Raw genomic sequence first — 14,940 nt, 5'->3', positions numbered from 1 at the left:
GCAAAACATCAAAGTTTGTGAGGACGCCACGAACACGCCCTTTGATGAAAACTCTAGATCTTCGCAATTTCACATTGCCAATTGAATTTAAATGAGAATACCCAAATTTGGTGTTGATCTGTTAAAATCCCTAGAAGGACTTTGATAAAATACAATGCCTGGAAAAACTGCACTTTTTTTGGCAAAGAAAGTTAAAAATATCTGACTTCCTGTTGGGTTTGAGACTTTTTTGTAGGTATTGGCATGTTTATGTGTGTGCCAATATTTGTATGTGGGCATGAAACGTAGTTTAGGGGCTTCACCGCCAAATGTGCATAGGAGGCAAATTTTTGTGCGTTTTTGAGCATGTTTAGACCCTCAAAAATGCAAGTCATTCTAGAGAAGAAGATAAAGAAGGAGAAGAATAAACTGAGCAATTCCAATTGGGCCTATGCACCGTAGGTGCTCGGTCCCTAATAAAACTGTGAAGTTTGGTATTTGAAAATGGACTTTGAAAATACGTATTTTAATTGAAATCTAGACACCAATATTAACAATGTAATAAAAGAAATCATGTATTTTGGATGTTTTCTTAACATTATACTTAAAATATTACATGCTTAAAAACTTTATAATTTTAAGCAAAAAAGCCCAACAAATTTCTTAAATTAAACTGATACATTTTGCACCTTAATGCTGATAATAAGAGTGATGATAATAATTACAATATCATGTTTGTCTGCCTATTTAGAGGGTTGGTTTGTATTTTATTATTCACTCTTGACAGAGTCTGGATTATAATATTAGACTAAATAATTTCTCATTTTGTGACTTTAAAAGGATCAGAAGTGAAATGTATTAATCTAAATGATGTAATGGCAGGCAAATGCAATGGCGACGTCAGCGGGAACAGTGTCTGAGGACGTGGTGGAGGATGATGGAGATGGAGAAGGGAATTTGTCCTGCAGCTCGTCTGAGATGTCTAAACTGAGCTCCAAGAGTGCCAAAGAGAGACGCAACCGCAAGAAGAAGTGGCGGCAGAAAGAGCAGGACAAAGAGAAAGGGGACAGCGAGAAGTTTGTCAAATCCGAATCAGACGATGGAAGCAGAAGGAGATTTCGTTTCCCTGATAACCGTTTGGGCCGAAGGAGTTCCATAATGAACCAGGTAAAACAATAGCATCTGTAGAGTATATCGTCATGCTTTTGTAGATTTAAGATTTGTTGGCAAACAGCATTCAAACAATATTGTAATAAAATATTATATAAACTACAATATGTACTATGTATTATATATTTATTACATTCAGTTTTTTTTTATTTAACTTGTCACCATGAATGTAATATAATAATGTCTTCTTTTAATCTAATAGCCTGTTATAGACAATCAACATTCAAAAGTATTGAATTAAGTATTTTATTTGTTTTATGCAAATTTTATTTGAATAATTCATTATTTATTTATCCATGTCACCATAATTGTATATATAAAATATTAATATTACATACAATTAATGTACATTTAACTTTTTTGTCTAATCTAAATTACTAATAAATTTGATTTAAAGTGCCAGAAAACATGTAGATTTATCAAATAAAAAATACAATGAAAAAAAAACTAAAAATTCTTATAATATCTTGCAATTGTAGACCGCAATTAATTGTATATTAATTATGATGAAGCAACCAGATTGAATTTCCTATCAATAACCAATAACTCTTTAGATTTGGAGGCCAATAATCGATATATATAGGCCGATAAATATAAATATTTCAAAATGTTATATTTTCATACAGCGAACAACTGATTTTATTTTTAAAACTTCATAAAAGTTTGAACCGATCTTATGAACTGAATGGCCTGAATAGAAAAAACAAACAGTGATTTATAAAAATTGCAAGGTGATTATCTTCCTATTCTTTGCATAGCAAATTAACATGCAACTTGAATGTTGCATAAAAATAATAGGTTAAATAACAAAATGGGATTTAATTAACAAACAAGTAAAATAAATATATTTTAAATATAATGAAAATGAAAGAACTAAAAACTGAAACCAGATGAAATGTTCTTGAATACGCGTGTTACAGTAATATACATACTGTATGTACAAATATGCAATGACCGAAAACCCGTTTTGAGAGATGTTTTGACAATTCAGAGCCACCGTGCAAGCAAACAGCTAAATACAGATAGTATGTTTTACTACAGAAAATGTGGCAGAAATTCATCCCATTTGGCATTTAAGATTTTAAAAATCTTGTCTCTGTTTTTTTTCTGCCTCCAGTCTTTGCTCAGCATCCCAGGCTCTCCATTCCCTTCGAGGCGCAACAGTAAGAGCAGCATCTTCAGCCGCTGTAAAGACGGAGGCTCTGAGAACGAGTTTGCAGATGATGAGCACAGCACGGTTGAGGAGTACGACGAGCGGCGCGACTCCTTCCTAAGCCCTCAGCGTCGCAGCAGCTACACAGGCTTCTACGGCAAGCGCAACAGCACAGTGGATTGCAATGGAGTGGTGTCTCTCATTGGGCCGGGGCCTGGCGGACGCCTTCTGCCTGAGGTGATAATAGATAAGGCAGCCACTGATGACAGCGTAAGGAAGTCTAAGAGTAGATCAGTCTAGGCATGGGCATTATCTATCTCTGAATCGTGGCTCTCTTTCTCTCTCTGTTTGGCTCTTTCTCTTTCTGATGCATTCGTGTAATGGTTATTTTGACTTTGCTCTAAAAGTAGCTGCCTTTCAGTTGAGGACTGCTCTCAAAGCCTGTGTGATATGCTGCCTTCCTATGCTAGTTTAAAATTAGCTTACTACCGTATAGATAGATCTCACTAAATAAACTGCTAAGATTTAGCTGTTTCCTACACTACTGTTGCAAAGTTTGGAGTTTTGTAAGATGTTTTACATATATATTTTTTGAAGACTGCATTCATTTGATCAAAAGCACAGCAAAGATTTAGTAAAATTGTATTGCATTATAAACTGTACACTTAAACTACTTAAAAATGTAATTTGTTCCTGTTTTTCGTTAGTCATTTCTTCTGTTTTTAGTGCTAAATTGTTGGAAAATCTAATCAATTTCATGCATGTTCAATAAAAAAGGTCAGGAGCAGTTTTTCTTCAATGTTAAAAATCTTAGTAGTTTATTGGATACAAAGTGAATAGTTCTATTCACAGAACTCTGGTATCCCCAATGCAACGCAAGAGTTATATTCAGAGGTGCGCAATAAATTTCATTTCCTGATTCGCGCTTTTATACCTAGCTGATATAAACAGGTGGAGTTTAGTAGAGTTTGTCACTTGTCAAGCCTTCTCAAGTCCTCCATTGGCCGCACCCATACATACTTCCTCTTTCTCTCGAAATTCTCTGCACAGCATTAAAAGCATAAGACTTTCAAACACATTTCTGCTGTCAGGAAGTTTAACTGCCGAGTTAAGTTTAGACCATCAGGCCTTTGCATTTCTATCAGCTTCATCTACTTCTCAAACAATGCTTTATTAGCATGCAGGGCATATCACACTCAACAGAAGAAATTCAGTTAATGAATCACCTTTAAGCAATACAAATACAATTGTTTAATTAAAAGAAAAAGAGACAAAAACTATTTTAAAAATTTATTTTTTTCACAATACGTTATACTGTAGAAATCATTCCTTTGTGCTGATTTGTTGCTGAAAATACAGTTAGCATCAGTGTTGAAAGCAGATTTACTAGTTGATATTTCTGTGGGTCAATAGAAAGTAAAAAGAATCTAATTGAAATCTTTTGTGGCATTATAAACTGTCCATTTTGATCAACGGAATGCATCCTTGCTGAACAAAAAGTATGAATTATGTTTCAAAAGATCTTCATGGCACCAAGATTTTTAACAGTAGTCTATGTCTTAGTAGCCGCAATTTAGTATTCATTGCATCATCTCATTACACATTCATCCCACCAGCAAAGTCTATCCTTATTTTTTTCCCCTCATTTCATTTACTTGATAATAAAGTGCTCTTTTTCAAGTAAATTTTAACTCAGTGTATGTATCTGTATTTCAGTTTATATTCATGTAAAGGTGAATTAACCATGAAATGAGGCCACCACATCCACCCTCCAGGCTTTAGTTCTTTTTTCATATTTTTTCTTCATCTTTCCACCATATATTTACTGTATATACATTTCCTATATAATTCCTTCATCGTAGTGTATGCATGTATTATTTAGACAGTCAGCACCGTTGCTCAATATTGTAATTTTAGTTGAAGTTTTGTAGTTAGCATGGTAGTCTGCTAGCTTTTATGGATTGTATAGAGGTAAGGTACAGCTTCAGATCTTAAGCATGAGGTTAATGGATCATGATATTTACTCTTTTTCTCTCTTGACTTCTTTGATTGAATGCATGCTGATGCATGCTGACTGGATCTCCTAAAAGCTGGAGATGCAGGGGCTTCAGATGAGAGGAGGAAGGGAGCGGAGGACCATCACTGGTTTACATAGCCTTTTCAGCATTGTAGATATGTAAAGCGTAGATTATACTGTAAAACAAATGCTTTACTATTTAAATGTCCGTATGAGGGCAAATCTTTTTGATTCTCTATCCTTGAGCATTTTAATAATGTTCAGCATGTTATTCATGTTCTTGTTGGTTAGCAATGGGCGATATGAACTTCTATAACACCATTCGTCAGTGACAATAATTCAGATGTACTGTTAGCACTGAGAGACATTAAAGATATGTACAGTATCTTTAGAGAAAGACATTAAGGCACACATGTAATGTAATATCTGTTTCATTCATACTGGACGCAAAGAGGAAGTAAAGACATCAAATATTTCTGTAGCTAAAGAAAAAGAAGACGAATAAAAGCAAAGAATGTATAAACTGATCAAATCTGCATACAATAAACCATATCTTTGGGTATTTTTTTTTTTTAAGAATAATATATATTTATAATCCAATGATAATAGACGACTACTGTTCACGTATATAATATTAGCAAATCTTGTTTGCTTGATTTTTAAACACTGGACTGATGTTAGCAAATTCCTCTGTTTTCTAATTCTTATCGTGGGTACAATTTGTATTGGTATATTTCAAAAATAAGATATCGCCAATCTCTAATATTGGTAATATGTATGACACAAATGGTAATGACAATTTAGCATTTATCTCCACCCTACCTTCTCTCTTACTGACAGCCCAGCATGTTTCTGCTTCAATGCATTCAAGTGGTTCCTATTGAACAAACCTATAAATTGTATCAACTGTTGTGCTTCTTCTAACCAACCTTCTAACCAACTAGCTTTGTATTGCAGATTTTTTCTTCCAGCTGCACTGTATTATGTTATGATGGGTCTGTTTAACCTAATTGTTTTCCTCCTGACAGCCGACCACTGATCTTGAAATTAAGAAGAAACTCTCAGGCTCTCTCATGGTTTCCGTAGAGCAGCTTAACACATCATTCGGGCGCAAGGAGCGAGCAAACAGCGTGATGAGTGCGTTAACCAACACATTGGTTGAAGGTATGTCCACATAACATAAAGGCCAATTCACACTCTACCAACAGTCACTACTTAACAATATGCCACTTCTTAGACATTCAAGAGCCAGACAAATGCAGATTCAGCATGTTCAATTCTTATTTTTTTATATTCTCTCTCCTTTTGTTGCACAAAACTATTTTTTTAAAAACAGTTTTTAATAAAATATACTGCATTGAATTGCATTCATCTTTCTAAAGAAAGACCCAAAAGTATCCCAGAATTGTCCCGTGTGAAGTGTAAACTGAACATTTTGTCCTGACACAATAATATATTGATCGATATTCTTAGCCAGCGATACAACATATATCAGTATTTCATATAATTCTGCAATATGATTTTGTTTAATTTCAACTCTGTAGAACATCAATCAATGAAGATGTAAATAGCGTCAAATCAAAGTGCATCTTAAAAAATGTGTATTGATACTGTAGAGACCTGGTGGGCAAAAAAATAATGGGCTGCACTGGGATCTACATAGAAATGCAGCACAAACCGGTCATATTTATATTTGTTTTAAGCTATAAATATTTGTATCACATATCAGCTGTAAATTGTGGGCCCTTTCGATTCATATACTGTATATTGTACCACTGTACCATTTTTCAGTCATTTAAAACAGGCATGTCCCTGTCAGAGCTCCGATTCTTACATCTAACATTATCTTTTGGATATTCCTCAGCGATTTAGTCATTAGTGATAGCATTATAGCATGTAAGGGTCTGCTTTTATATTTGGTGTCAGTTTCTTTTATTTTCAATTTATACTTTAATTGCGATTGAACTGCAAATAAGAATAGAAACTGTATAAAAAGCATACAAACGCACTGACAGTTATAGGTAGCATGGATTGTTATGGATTGTCAATGTTGCTACCATTTGGCACAAATCCATAAATTTCTGATTGTTCTTTTTCTAAAGGTAATATCTAGAAGCACAGCTCAGATGTGTCTCCTTGTCGGTTAGTAATGCTAAACCTTAACGCTAAGCAATCATCCAGCTTTTTGGCAAAAAAGAGAGAATTTACTTAGCCTATGACTTGGTGGTCAGCGGGAGTAATGTTTTGCCTGCCAGGCTAATCTTGTGATGACATGTGAAACCTCTCAATAATTATCATTTTTAAATTTTTTTGCAAATCATTGTTATATCATTAGTTTGATATTGTTTTATCTAATCATTTTAAAAAGCTTAAAGAGATATGAAAGTTGGACTTTTTTTTTTGTGGAAAAGATATTCAGTATTAGAAAAACACCAAGGTGAGGAAACAATGACTTTGAAAAGAAAATTATTCATTGAAATGGACAATATGTAGATGCCAAAAACCCTTGTTATTAGTTATACCAGTGTCAGGGATGTAAACTACAGCTTATTTCTCATGATGGCCCTCATAGACACAACATTCAAGAGTCTGAATGTGATTCAGTGCCCTGATATGCTCACAGAACCTTTCTTTTTCATTATGACAGTGTGTGTATTCACCTTATTCTTTCTGTACAAGCAGGCGCAGCAATTCGAATCTTTTTGGCTCAAGGCTTCCGGTCTCTTTTACTTCAAAACAGCTTGTTATGCTGCTTGATGTTGCAAACTGATATGTTCTTATTATCTTATTTTGCTTTGTCTGTATAGTCATGTAAACACTTGTTTGTAGAGCAAGTAGTTCTATTATTGCTAGTCATTTCTTATATTGGAAACTGAACCGCAATCACGATCGCACTTACTTATTGAAGAATAAGGTCAATACTACATCATTTAGACTCTTCTTGTCAAATACGTCTAGTGTCTATGACATAAATCAGTCCATAGCCCTTTTAATAAACGGCCTCTTTTTCAAATTCAATTTGCACTGATTATTAAAATATATTCTTTATTTTACAGAACTGGAAGAGTCTCAGAGGAAATGTCCACCCTGCTGGTACAAATTCGCCAACACGTTTCTTATCTGGGAGTGTGGCCCTCTATGGATGTCGATAAAGGAGATTGTGAACCTGATTGTAATGGACCCTTTTGTGGACCTGGCTATCACCATTTGCATTGTGCTGAATACTCTCTTCATGGCCATGGAGCATTACCCGATGACGCCGCAATTTGAGCATGTGCTGTCTGTCGGAAACCTGGTGAGAACTCTACACAGCCATTCCAGAGAAAGCTTTTTATTTTCTGACAGCCTTTTAATTTAAATATGAAGAATTCTTTGGTTGCTTGATAAAATGGCCCTCCCCCATGGCATATATTTTTGTAGTCTCTGCAGGGACGCCGTTGGAACACTCAAAGCCATTTTTGTGCCTGGCGTAGAGACAGTGCTAAGCTACCGGCTGAGTGTGGTGGTGCAGAGCCAGCATAAATATTTCATGTAGCCTAATCGATGAGCAGCTCTAAAATGGTGGCGGTTTCACAGCTTTGGAGCTCGAACCTGTACACGAACCTTGAACTAGTATAAAAAGGCTTGTAAAATTACGCAGAAAGAAGCAGATAATCCATCCCACTCCTGAATCTAGTTGCTTTTTATATTACGTTCCAAAGTGATGCCGAGACTGGCATCATAAATTCTCACCGTGAGTGCAATCACAAATCATGATTTTCCGAGACACATGACCACATGTGCGTACTAGTGAGGCCTCTCTCAATGAAATTTCTGCCCCGCTGACATGATGATATAATGATGCAAGTATTTCAGCTGCTTTAGTACACCTATGATCGCTCTGTTGTCATGGTAGCAGGGGTTGTATTGGGACGGAGCAGGTCGTAGCTGTGCAGGCGGCAGCGTGAGTCACGTTCAGACATTCGCCAGGCCTCCTGGAGTCAAGGCCACCTTGTACCCTCCCCCAGTTCAGCCGCCTGCTGGGTGATTAACCGAACCCTTCAGCTGTGACAGCAGGATGATCTGTTTGACACTTTGAACGTCACAGTGTCGTGTGGCACATTTGTCAGGGAGTCATTGTGAATGGGTTGGCCAGGATTGGGGTGATGTTTGGTGTCATGCACTGACAAGAACGAGCTGGTGTGTGATAGATAAGATGCAGGTCACAGTTCACTGATATCGGAATGATTTTATAAATCCGTTTTTTATTCAACAACTTTTTTCCTTTTGTGTTTTGCATGACATTACTGATAATACGAAATCAGGTTTTTGCAGTGCACATGGAAACGATTCTCAGAAATTTACACTTTTGTTTTCAAAGTTTGCCATTTTCAGGTTCATAAGTGAAGATTATTTATAAACAAGATTTGAGAGGATCATGTGCTTATGATTGTTCACAGCTGTTGCAACTTTAGCTAATGACTAATTATCCTATCAGACGATCCTTAACTCATTATAAATAACCAGACTTTTCTCATCTCAATATCTTCGTCTTGAAGAAACCCCCCCCACCCAACCCTTTTTTCCCTCCTTTCAAACGAGCGACACGGTGGCCAGTGATTAGCGCTGTTGCGTCACAGCAAGAATGCCCCTGGTTTAATTCCCTTCCAAACCAGGCGACATTTCTGTGCAGAGTTTTGCTCGTTCTCCCTGTGATTGTGTGGGTTTCCCCCGGGTCCTCCAGTTTCCTCCCACAGTTCAAAAACAAGCACCCTAAACAATTAGTCCAAAATATTTTAGCCAAACTCTGAGTACACCTTCTCAGCATCCATATCCGATACTTAGCTACAATAAGCAGACGGAGGATTCATCGAGATCTACCTGAGCTCAAACTCCCCTCTCGCCTTGCAACGGGAGGGAGTCCAGGGCTTGAGGATCTTATAAGCTTACAGCACGCCAAACAAGCTTTATTATCAATCATCAGCTAAGTGTGAACTCTTGAAAACGCAGTTATTGTGTAAATGAGAATTCAATAAGTCAAATGTTCTTGTTAAAACAATATCTGAAATGTTTTGAATATATGTTAATAATAGTAAAATATACAATATTGACATAAAACTATCATACTCTTAATAATAAACTCTGTTTTTGTGTATTGCTGTATTTTATGTAAATGTTCAGAGTAACTAAGGCTGCATTTACACTGCATGGTTCAAGTGACTCAATTCCGTTTTTTTTTCTCCCATGTGGCACAGATCGGATGTCACGTAGCACAAATATTTAAGCATGTTAACGAGAGAGCAAGAGAGTGCAATATGAACCATGTAACCAATATAAACTAATATAAAACTATTGCATACATCACATGCATAAATCACACCATGGGCATTACATATAGTTTCTGTCATAAACTATAGTAAAGCAACTTTTTTATTAAAAAAATAAAGACAGCTTATTTTTTTCCTGATTATTTTGCCTTTGCCGAGTACTGTGTAACAGTACACAGTGCTATTTAACAGTAACTAATTAATTAACATCACCTAAGATTAAAACATGCTTTATAAGCAGTTTTCATTGTCAGTTTAGTTGAATTAACTAATGTTAACAAATAAAGCCTTACTGTTAAGAGTTAATAAACAATAGCCCTAGGAGGAATCAGATCCGCTTCAATCAATGTATTGGGCATATCGTAGACCAAATTAAAATGTGAAGATGTGTATGCTTGAAAATCAATAGCATTTTAAAGCCTTCAAGCATTTGATTGAAATGATTGATTATTTGCTGCACTTTGAAATGTTGTGTCACAATGTGTTGTATTGTATTATTGAAAATTGGTACTTGTTTATATGAAATGCATTAAAATATTTCAGTTTTTAGCAGTTCACTCTGTCTCAAAGTAGTCTATGTGACAGCAGTTCATCCAACCTTCTTAATTTATTTCCCCTCCAGGTGTTTACTGGAATCTTCACTGCCGAAATGTTTGCCAAACTGGTTGCAATGGACCCATACTACTACTTCCAGGAGGGCTGGAATATATTTGATGGCTTTATTGTGAGCTTGAGTTTGATGGAGTTGGGCTTGGCCAATGTGGAAGGTCTTTCTGTGCTGCGATCATTCCGATTGGTAAACATTTTTATTGCTTCCAAACTTCTATATGTTAGCATATGTTATTGCATCATTTAAGCAATCAAGTACAAAATCAGTCATTAAAGTTATCATAAAACAGAACTAAACACTAAACATTTTAATATTTCATAAATATATGAAGTTAGTCCTGGAGCAATACAGAAGAGTAACAGGTTCAAAGCCACACATCTCCTGAGTATGTTTTTTATTCAATGCCAATATCATGCAAAATGAAATTTCTGGAAATATTGATGATTTAGGCCCAATCCCAATTCTGTTTTTGTACTCCTTCCTCTTGTCCCTTACAACCAAGGTTTAAGGGGAAGGGCTTCAAAATGTACCCCTTTGAATTGGGACAGCACCTGCACACGTCATCAGATGTCATCACAATCTCTTGCTTCATATAAGATCAGACGATCACGACTGCTGTAGTTATTCCAGTTTTGTTATTGTTTGGTGTTTATCTTCAGGAAATCACTGAAGGCATATATTATGATATCGTAACGATCTAATGTGGCAATAAGATCTTAACTATACTGTGTATTTCACAGTGGCCATATTCATGTAAACACACAAAAACAACACTAACATTATAGCAGACACTGTAAAAAGCTCTTTCTCAGCCACTAGACTTTTCTGACAGGGTATTTGAGTGTCATTGAGTGTCAGAATGTTGTGGGACTGCTATACAGGAGTTATGATTATGGATTATAGATTATAGAAATTTAGCGGGTTTTTTTTAAAGCATGACGGTAAAACACGAATGCGGTTATGAATATATTGAAAAGTGTTTGTTTGCTGTAAAAATTCATAATAATGACAAAAAAAAAACTAGTTTGTGGATTTTCCGGGTTCAGCAATACTGTCGTTGTGGCTGGTGGATTCTGGGAAATTTTCTTACCCCTTGGTTTTGAGTGTGGTCTTGAAAAATCTTTGTTCAAAGGACTATTTACCCCTTCCCCTTAGCCCTACACCCTCAAGCTAAAGAGAATAAGAGAATTGGAACACCCCTACCCCTTGACGTAAATGCGCGAAACGAGGGGTAGGGGTAAGGGGAAGGGCTAAGGGGTAGAATTGGGATCGGGCCTCCATAAAGTCTCCATAAACATATACAGTATGTCACTTATAGTTTTTCTGTATTTTATTATGATTTAGTAAATTACAGCTTCCAATACCATTAAAAAATGTGTAAACACACAGCTATCCAAAAAAAAAATCTATTTAGTACCTTCTTTCCACAAACGGTAATGGCACATTTTTTAATTGCATTGCAGATAGTGAGTATAATAAGCCTAATTCACTTGGAGGCGTGTGTGAACTGAAAAGAATGACAGTTATTTTTATTTAATCAGCATTCGTTTAATGCATTCAGCCTCCGGTTAAACTGGACTGTGGGTGGTTAGTGAATAAAACATAATGAATCAGTGGCAACACTGTTAAGTGAAGTTACTCTTTGTTTTTAATAGCACACACACAAATTGAAAGAGTAATATTGAATGTTCCTGTGATTTCTAATCCACCTTATTGTCTCTTTAAACAGCTGAGAGTGTTCAAGTTGGCTAAGTCATGGCCCACTCTCAACATGCTGATAAAGATCATCGGTAATTCAGTCGGAGCTTTGGGGAACCTGACCCTGGTGTTGGCCATCATTGTCTTTATCTTTGCTGTTGTCGGCATGCAGTTGTTTGGGAAGAGCTACAAGGACTGTGTGTGCAAGATCGCTCAGGATTGTGAGCTGCCCCGTTGGCACATGAACGACTTCTTTCACTCTTTCCTTATTGTCTTCCGAGTGTTATGCGGAGAGTGGATCGAAACCATGTGGGACTGTATGGAGGTGGCTGGACAGGCCATGTGTCTCATCGTATTCATGATGGTCATGGTTATCGGGAACTTGGTGGTAAGTACACCTAATTGGTTTTGATGTGAGCAGAGTTGCACTGAAAACTGTAATTACAAGATCTGTTCCAAAACAAATAGGACAGCATCCCATGTGCAAATTAGATAAATGAGAGATTAATCATTAAGGTTCATAATGTAAGATGCATCTACAGTGGCAGTGGCGTGACAGGATGTGCAAATGACACTCAAAAGAGTAAGGATCCTCACCCAAAATGTAAATATGTCTTGTAGGATTATAATAAAAAATCAGTTATTGATACAGGGTTCCCATGTTTCTTGAAAGTACTTGAATTTCAGACATGGAAGGCCTGGAAGTTACTTAAAAACAAATAAAGGTCCTTGAAAGTGCTTGACTTGAAAGTTTAGGGTGTTTATCTTCAAAAACAGAACGAAAAACCTAAGAAATTCTTCATTTAAATATCTTACATTTAAATCTTTTACAAAAACTTTGACAAACAATGCATTTTTTCAATATTTTAGAAATGGCATTTGAATATTAAAGTCCCCAAGAAATCAGAACTAACCATATGATTTTGTTAGCTCACTTGCCAGTTTTTCAACTTTTTACCCCTTCTAATCTTAAATCTGAAAATGCACTTGTTTGAAGTTAATTTATCAGGTTGTGTGATTTTGAAGTAATGGGCTTAGCTAACGCTGCTCTAACTGTCAGTTTTGATGACAAACAGAAATGGTGAGGAGGAGAAGTCTGTTAGGTTGTAATAATTCATTTAAAACCCCTTTCCCGATCTTTCTGAATGAAATGTCTACTTTACTATGCCCACTCCTGCGGTAGAAAAAACAAGCCACGCCCACTATTTGCTCTTTTAAAATTCTGTTTGTCCAAGAACTACAGCACATTATGAAAAGAAGAACGATCGCAGCTTTAACAGTACTGAATTTAACTAATTGTATTAATTTTCTTTGAACATGACTGTTTAAAATGGTCTACATATTTGAAAATGGCACATTCAGAACAAAACATCATCATTATTATGACATTTTATTGTAAATATTAAATATAAGCAAAATGTTAAGTAGGCGACGCAGTGGTGCAGTTGGTAGTGCTGTCGCCTCACAGCAAGAAGGTCGCTGGCTCGAGCCTCGGCTGGGTCAGTTTAAGTTTCTGTGTGGAGTTTGCATGTTCTCCCTACGTTCGCGTGGGTTTCTTCTGGGTGCCCCAGTTTCCTCCACAGTCCAAAGACATGTAGTACAGGTGAATTGGGTTGGCTAAATTGTCCGTAGTGTAAATAGTGTATGAGTGTAAATAAGTGTGTATGGATGTATCCCAGAGATGGGTTGCAGCTGGAAGTTCATCCACTGCGTCAATCATATGCTGGATAAGTTGGCGGTTCATTCCGCTGTGGCAACCCCAGATTAATAAACGGACTAAGCCGAAAAGAAAATGAATGAATGAATGAATGAATGAATTAAATGTTAGGTACAGGAATGACTTTCACTGCAATATATTTGCTGGGGGTGTGAATTACAAAGGTGCTCGATTTAAAATTATTAGTGATTAAAAAAGTCCTTGAATTTGGTGTCCGTGAAGGAGTTGGAACCCGTTGATAACCTAATAAAACCATTAAATATATTATTAATATACATTGCAAATGGTGCATATATCGTATGCGTCCATGTTTTTTTTTTTTTACTGTTGTTATTTTCTTCATAATTTTGCATAGGTTAAAGTTAATATAAAGATAAATTTGGACAATGCAAAAAGACTGATGTTTACAAACACAAATGTCCATAGTGTGTTAAAAGCTTCTGTCAGTTAGTTATTAGCCGATGTCTGTATTTATGTACCACACTCAGTAGATCAAATTTCAGTATTTATACGTTACATGTTCATGACCTAAATGGATCTTTCGAGTTATATACGCTTTTACATTTGAGATTACAACAACCTGATTTTGCTGTCTACAGTATATGCAATAACCCAGAATGTTAATCTGATACCCTGTTTTTTTTAAATCCAAACATAGCAGTGCAAGATTTGGGTATAAGACACATATGCCTATAATAAAAACTCAAGTCTAATTGACCACTGATAGATGAACTGTACTGATTTAAGGGATTTTCATGAGTTAATTGAAAATTGATAAAAGGGTGAAAATCAATGACATTTATGAAATAATTGATGAAAGGGATAAAATCATACAAAAATAAAAATTCTGTCATCATTTACTCACCCTTCGTTTTAAGACTGCACAATATAACATTTCAGCATTGATATTGCAATATGCACATCCACAGTAGTCACATCACAGGATCTGCGAGGGGGAATTATGGGGAGATGGTTGGGGCGAATGCCTTTGAGAGGGATCATCATTTCATATTAACCGTAACCTTTTGTTTCTTTGTTTTGTCTGTGCTGCAAAAGAGCAAACTGAAATTAAATGATTCAATTACATACTGTAAATAAATCAGACGTTTAAAATGTAAATACTGTAAGCAAACTGCACAAAACTTCTGCCAGCACATCAAAGTAAGTTTGACCAGTGTATTCAGCATTGAACTTGTGTTATAAATGGGATTGTTTATGTTTTACTGTAATAAGTACATTATAAAATGTTAAAAATCATACTGCATGGTCAATATGAATTAGAGCAATGCT

General features: G+C 35.9%; 1 protein-coding gene across 15 annotated transcripts in view; it reads left to right on the top strand.

The window, feature by feature from the left end:
* scn8aa (sodium channel, voltage gated, type VIII, alpha subunit a) overlaps window positions 1-14,940 on the top strand; it is a 95,454-nt gene that overhangs the window by 49,747 nt on the left and 30,767 nt on the right. For 8 of the 15 annotated variants that reach the window (XR_012398403.1, XR_012398400.1, XR_012398404.1 and 5 more), the window contains 6 exon segments: window positions 862-1,146; window positions 2,267-2,539; window positions 5,348-5,483; window positions 7,376-7,614; window positions 10,248-10,421; window positions 11,965-12,321. Coding sequence is in view for 10 of the 15 variants with exons in the window: in XM_073938699.1 (XP_073794800.1) it covers window positions 862-1,146; window positions 2,267-2,539; window positions 5,348-5,483; window positions 7,376-7,614; window positions 10,248-10,421; window positions 11,965-12,321 (1,464 nt within the window). In the remaining 5 variants the exon portion in view is untranslated. 15 annotated transcript variants of the gene reach the window in all.

Source organism: Danio rerio, chromosome 23 (assembly GCF_049306965.1).
Source record: "Danio rerio strain Tuebingen ecotype United States chromosome 23, GRCz12tu, whole genome shotgun sequence".
NCBI classification, from domain to species: Eukaryota; Metazoa; Chordata; class Actinopteri; order Cypriniformes; family Danionidae; genus Danio; species Danio rerio.
The sequence above is the reverse complement of the archived record's forward strand: the minus strand, read 5'-3'. Positions and strand labels throughout refer to the sequence as shown.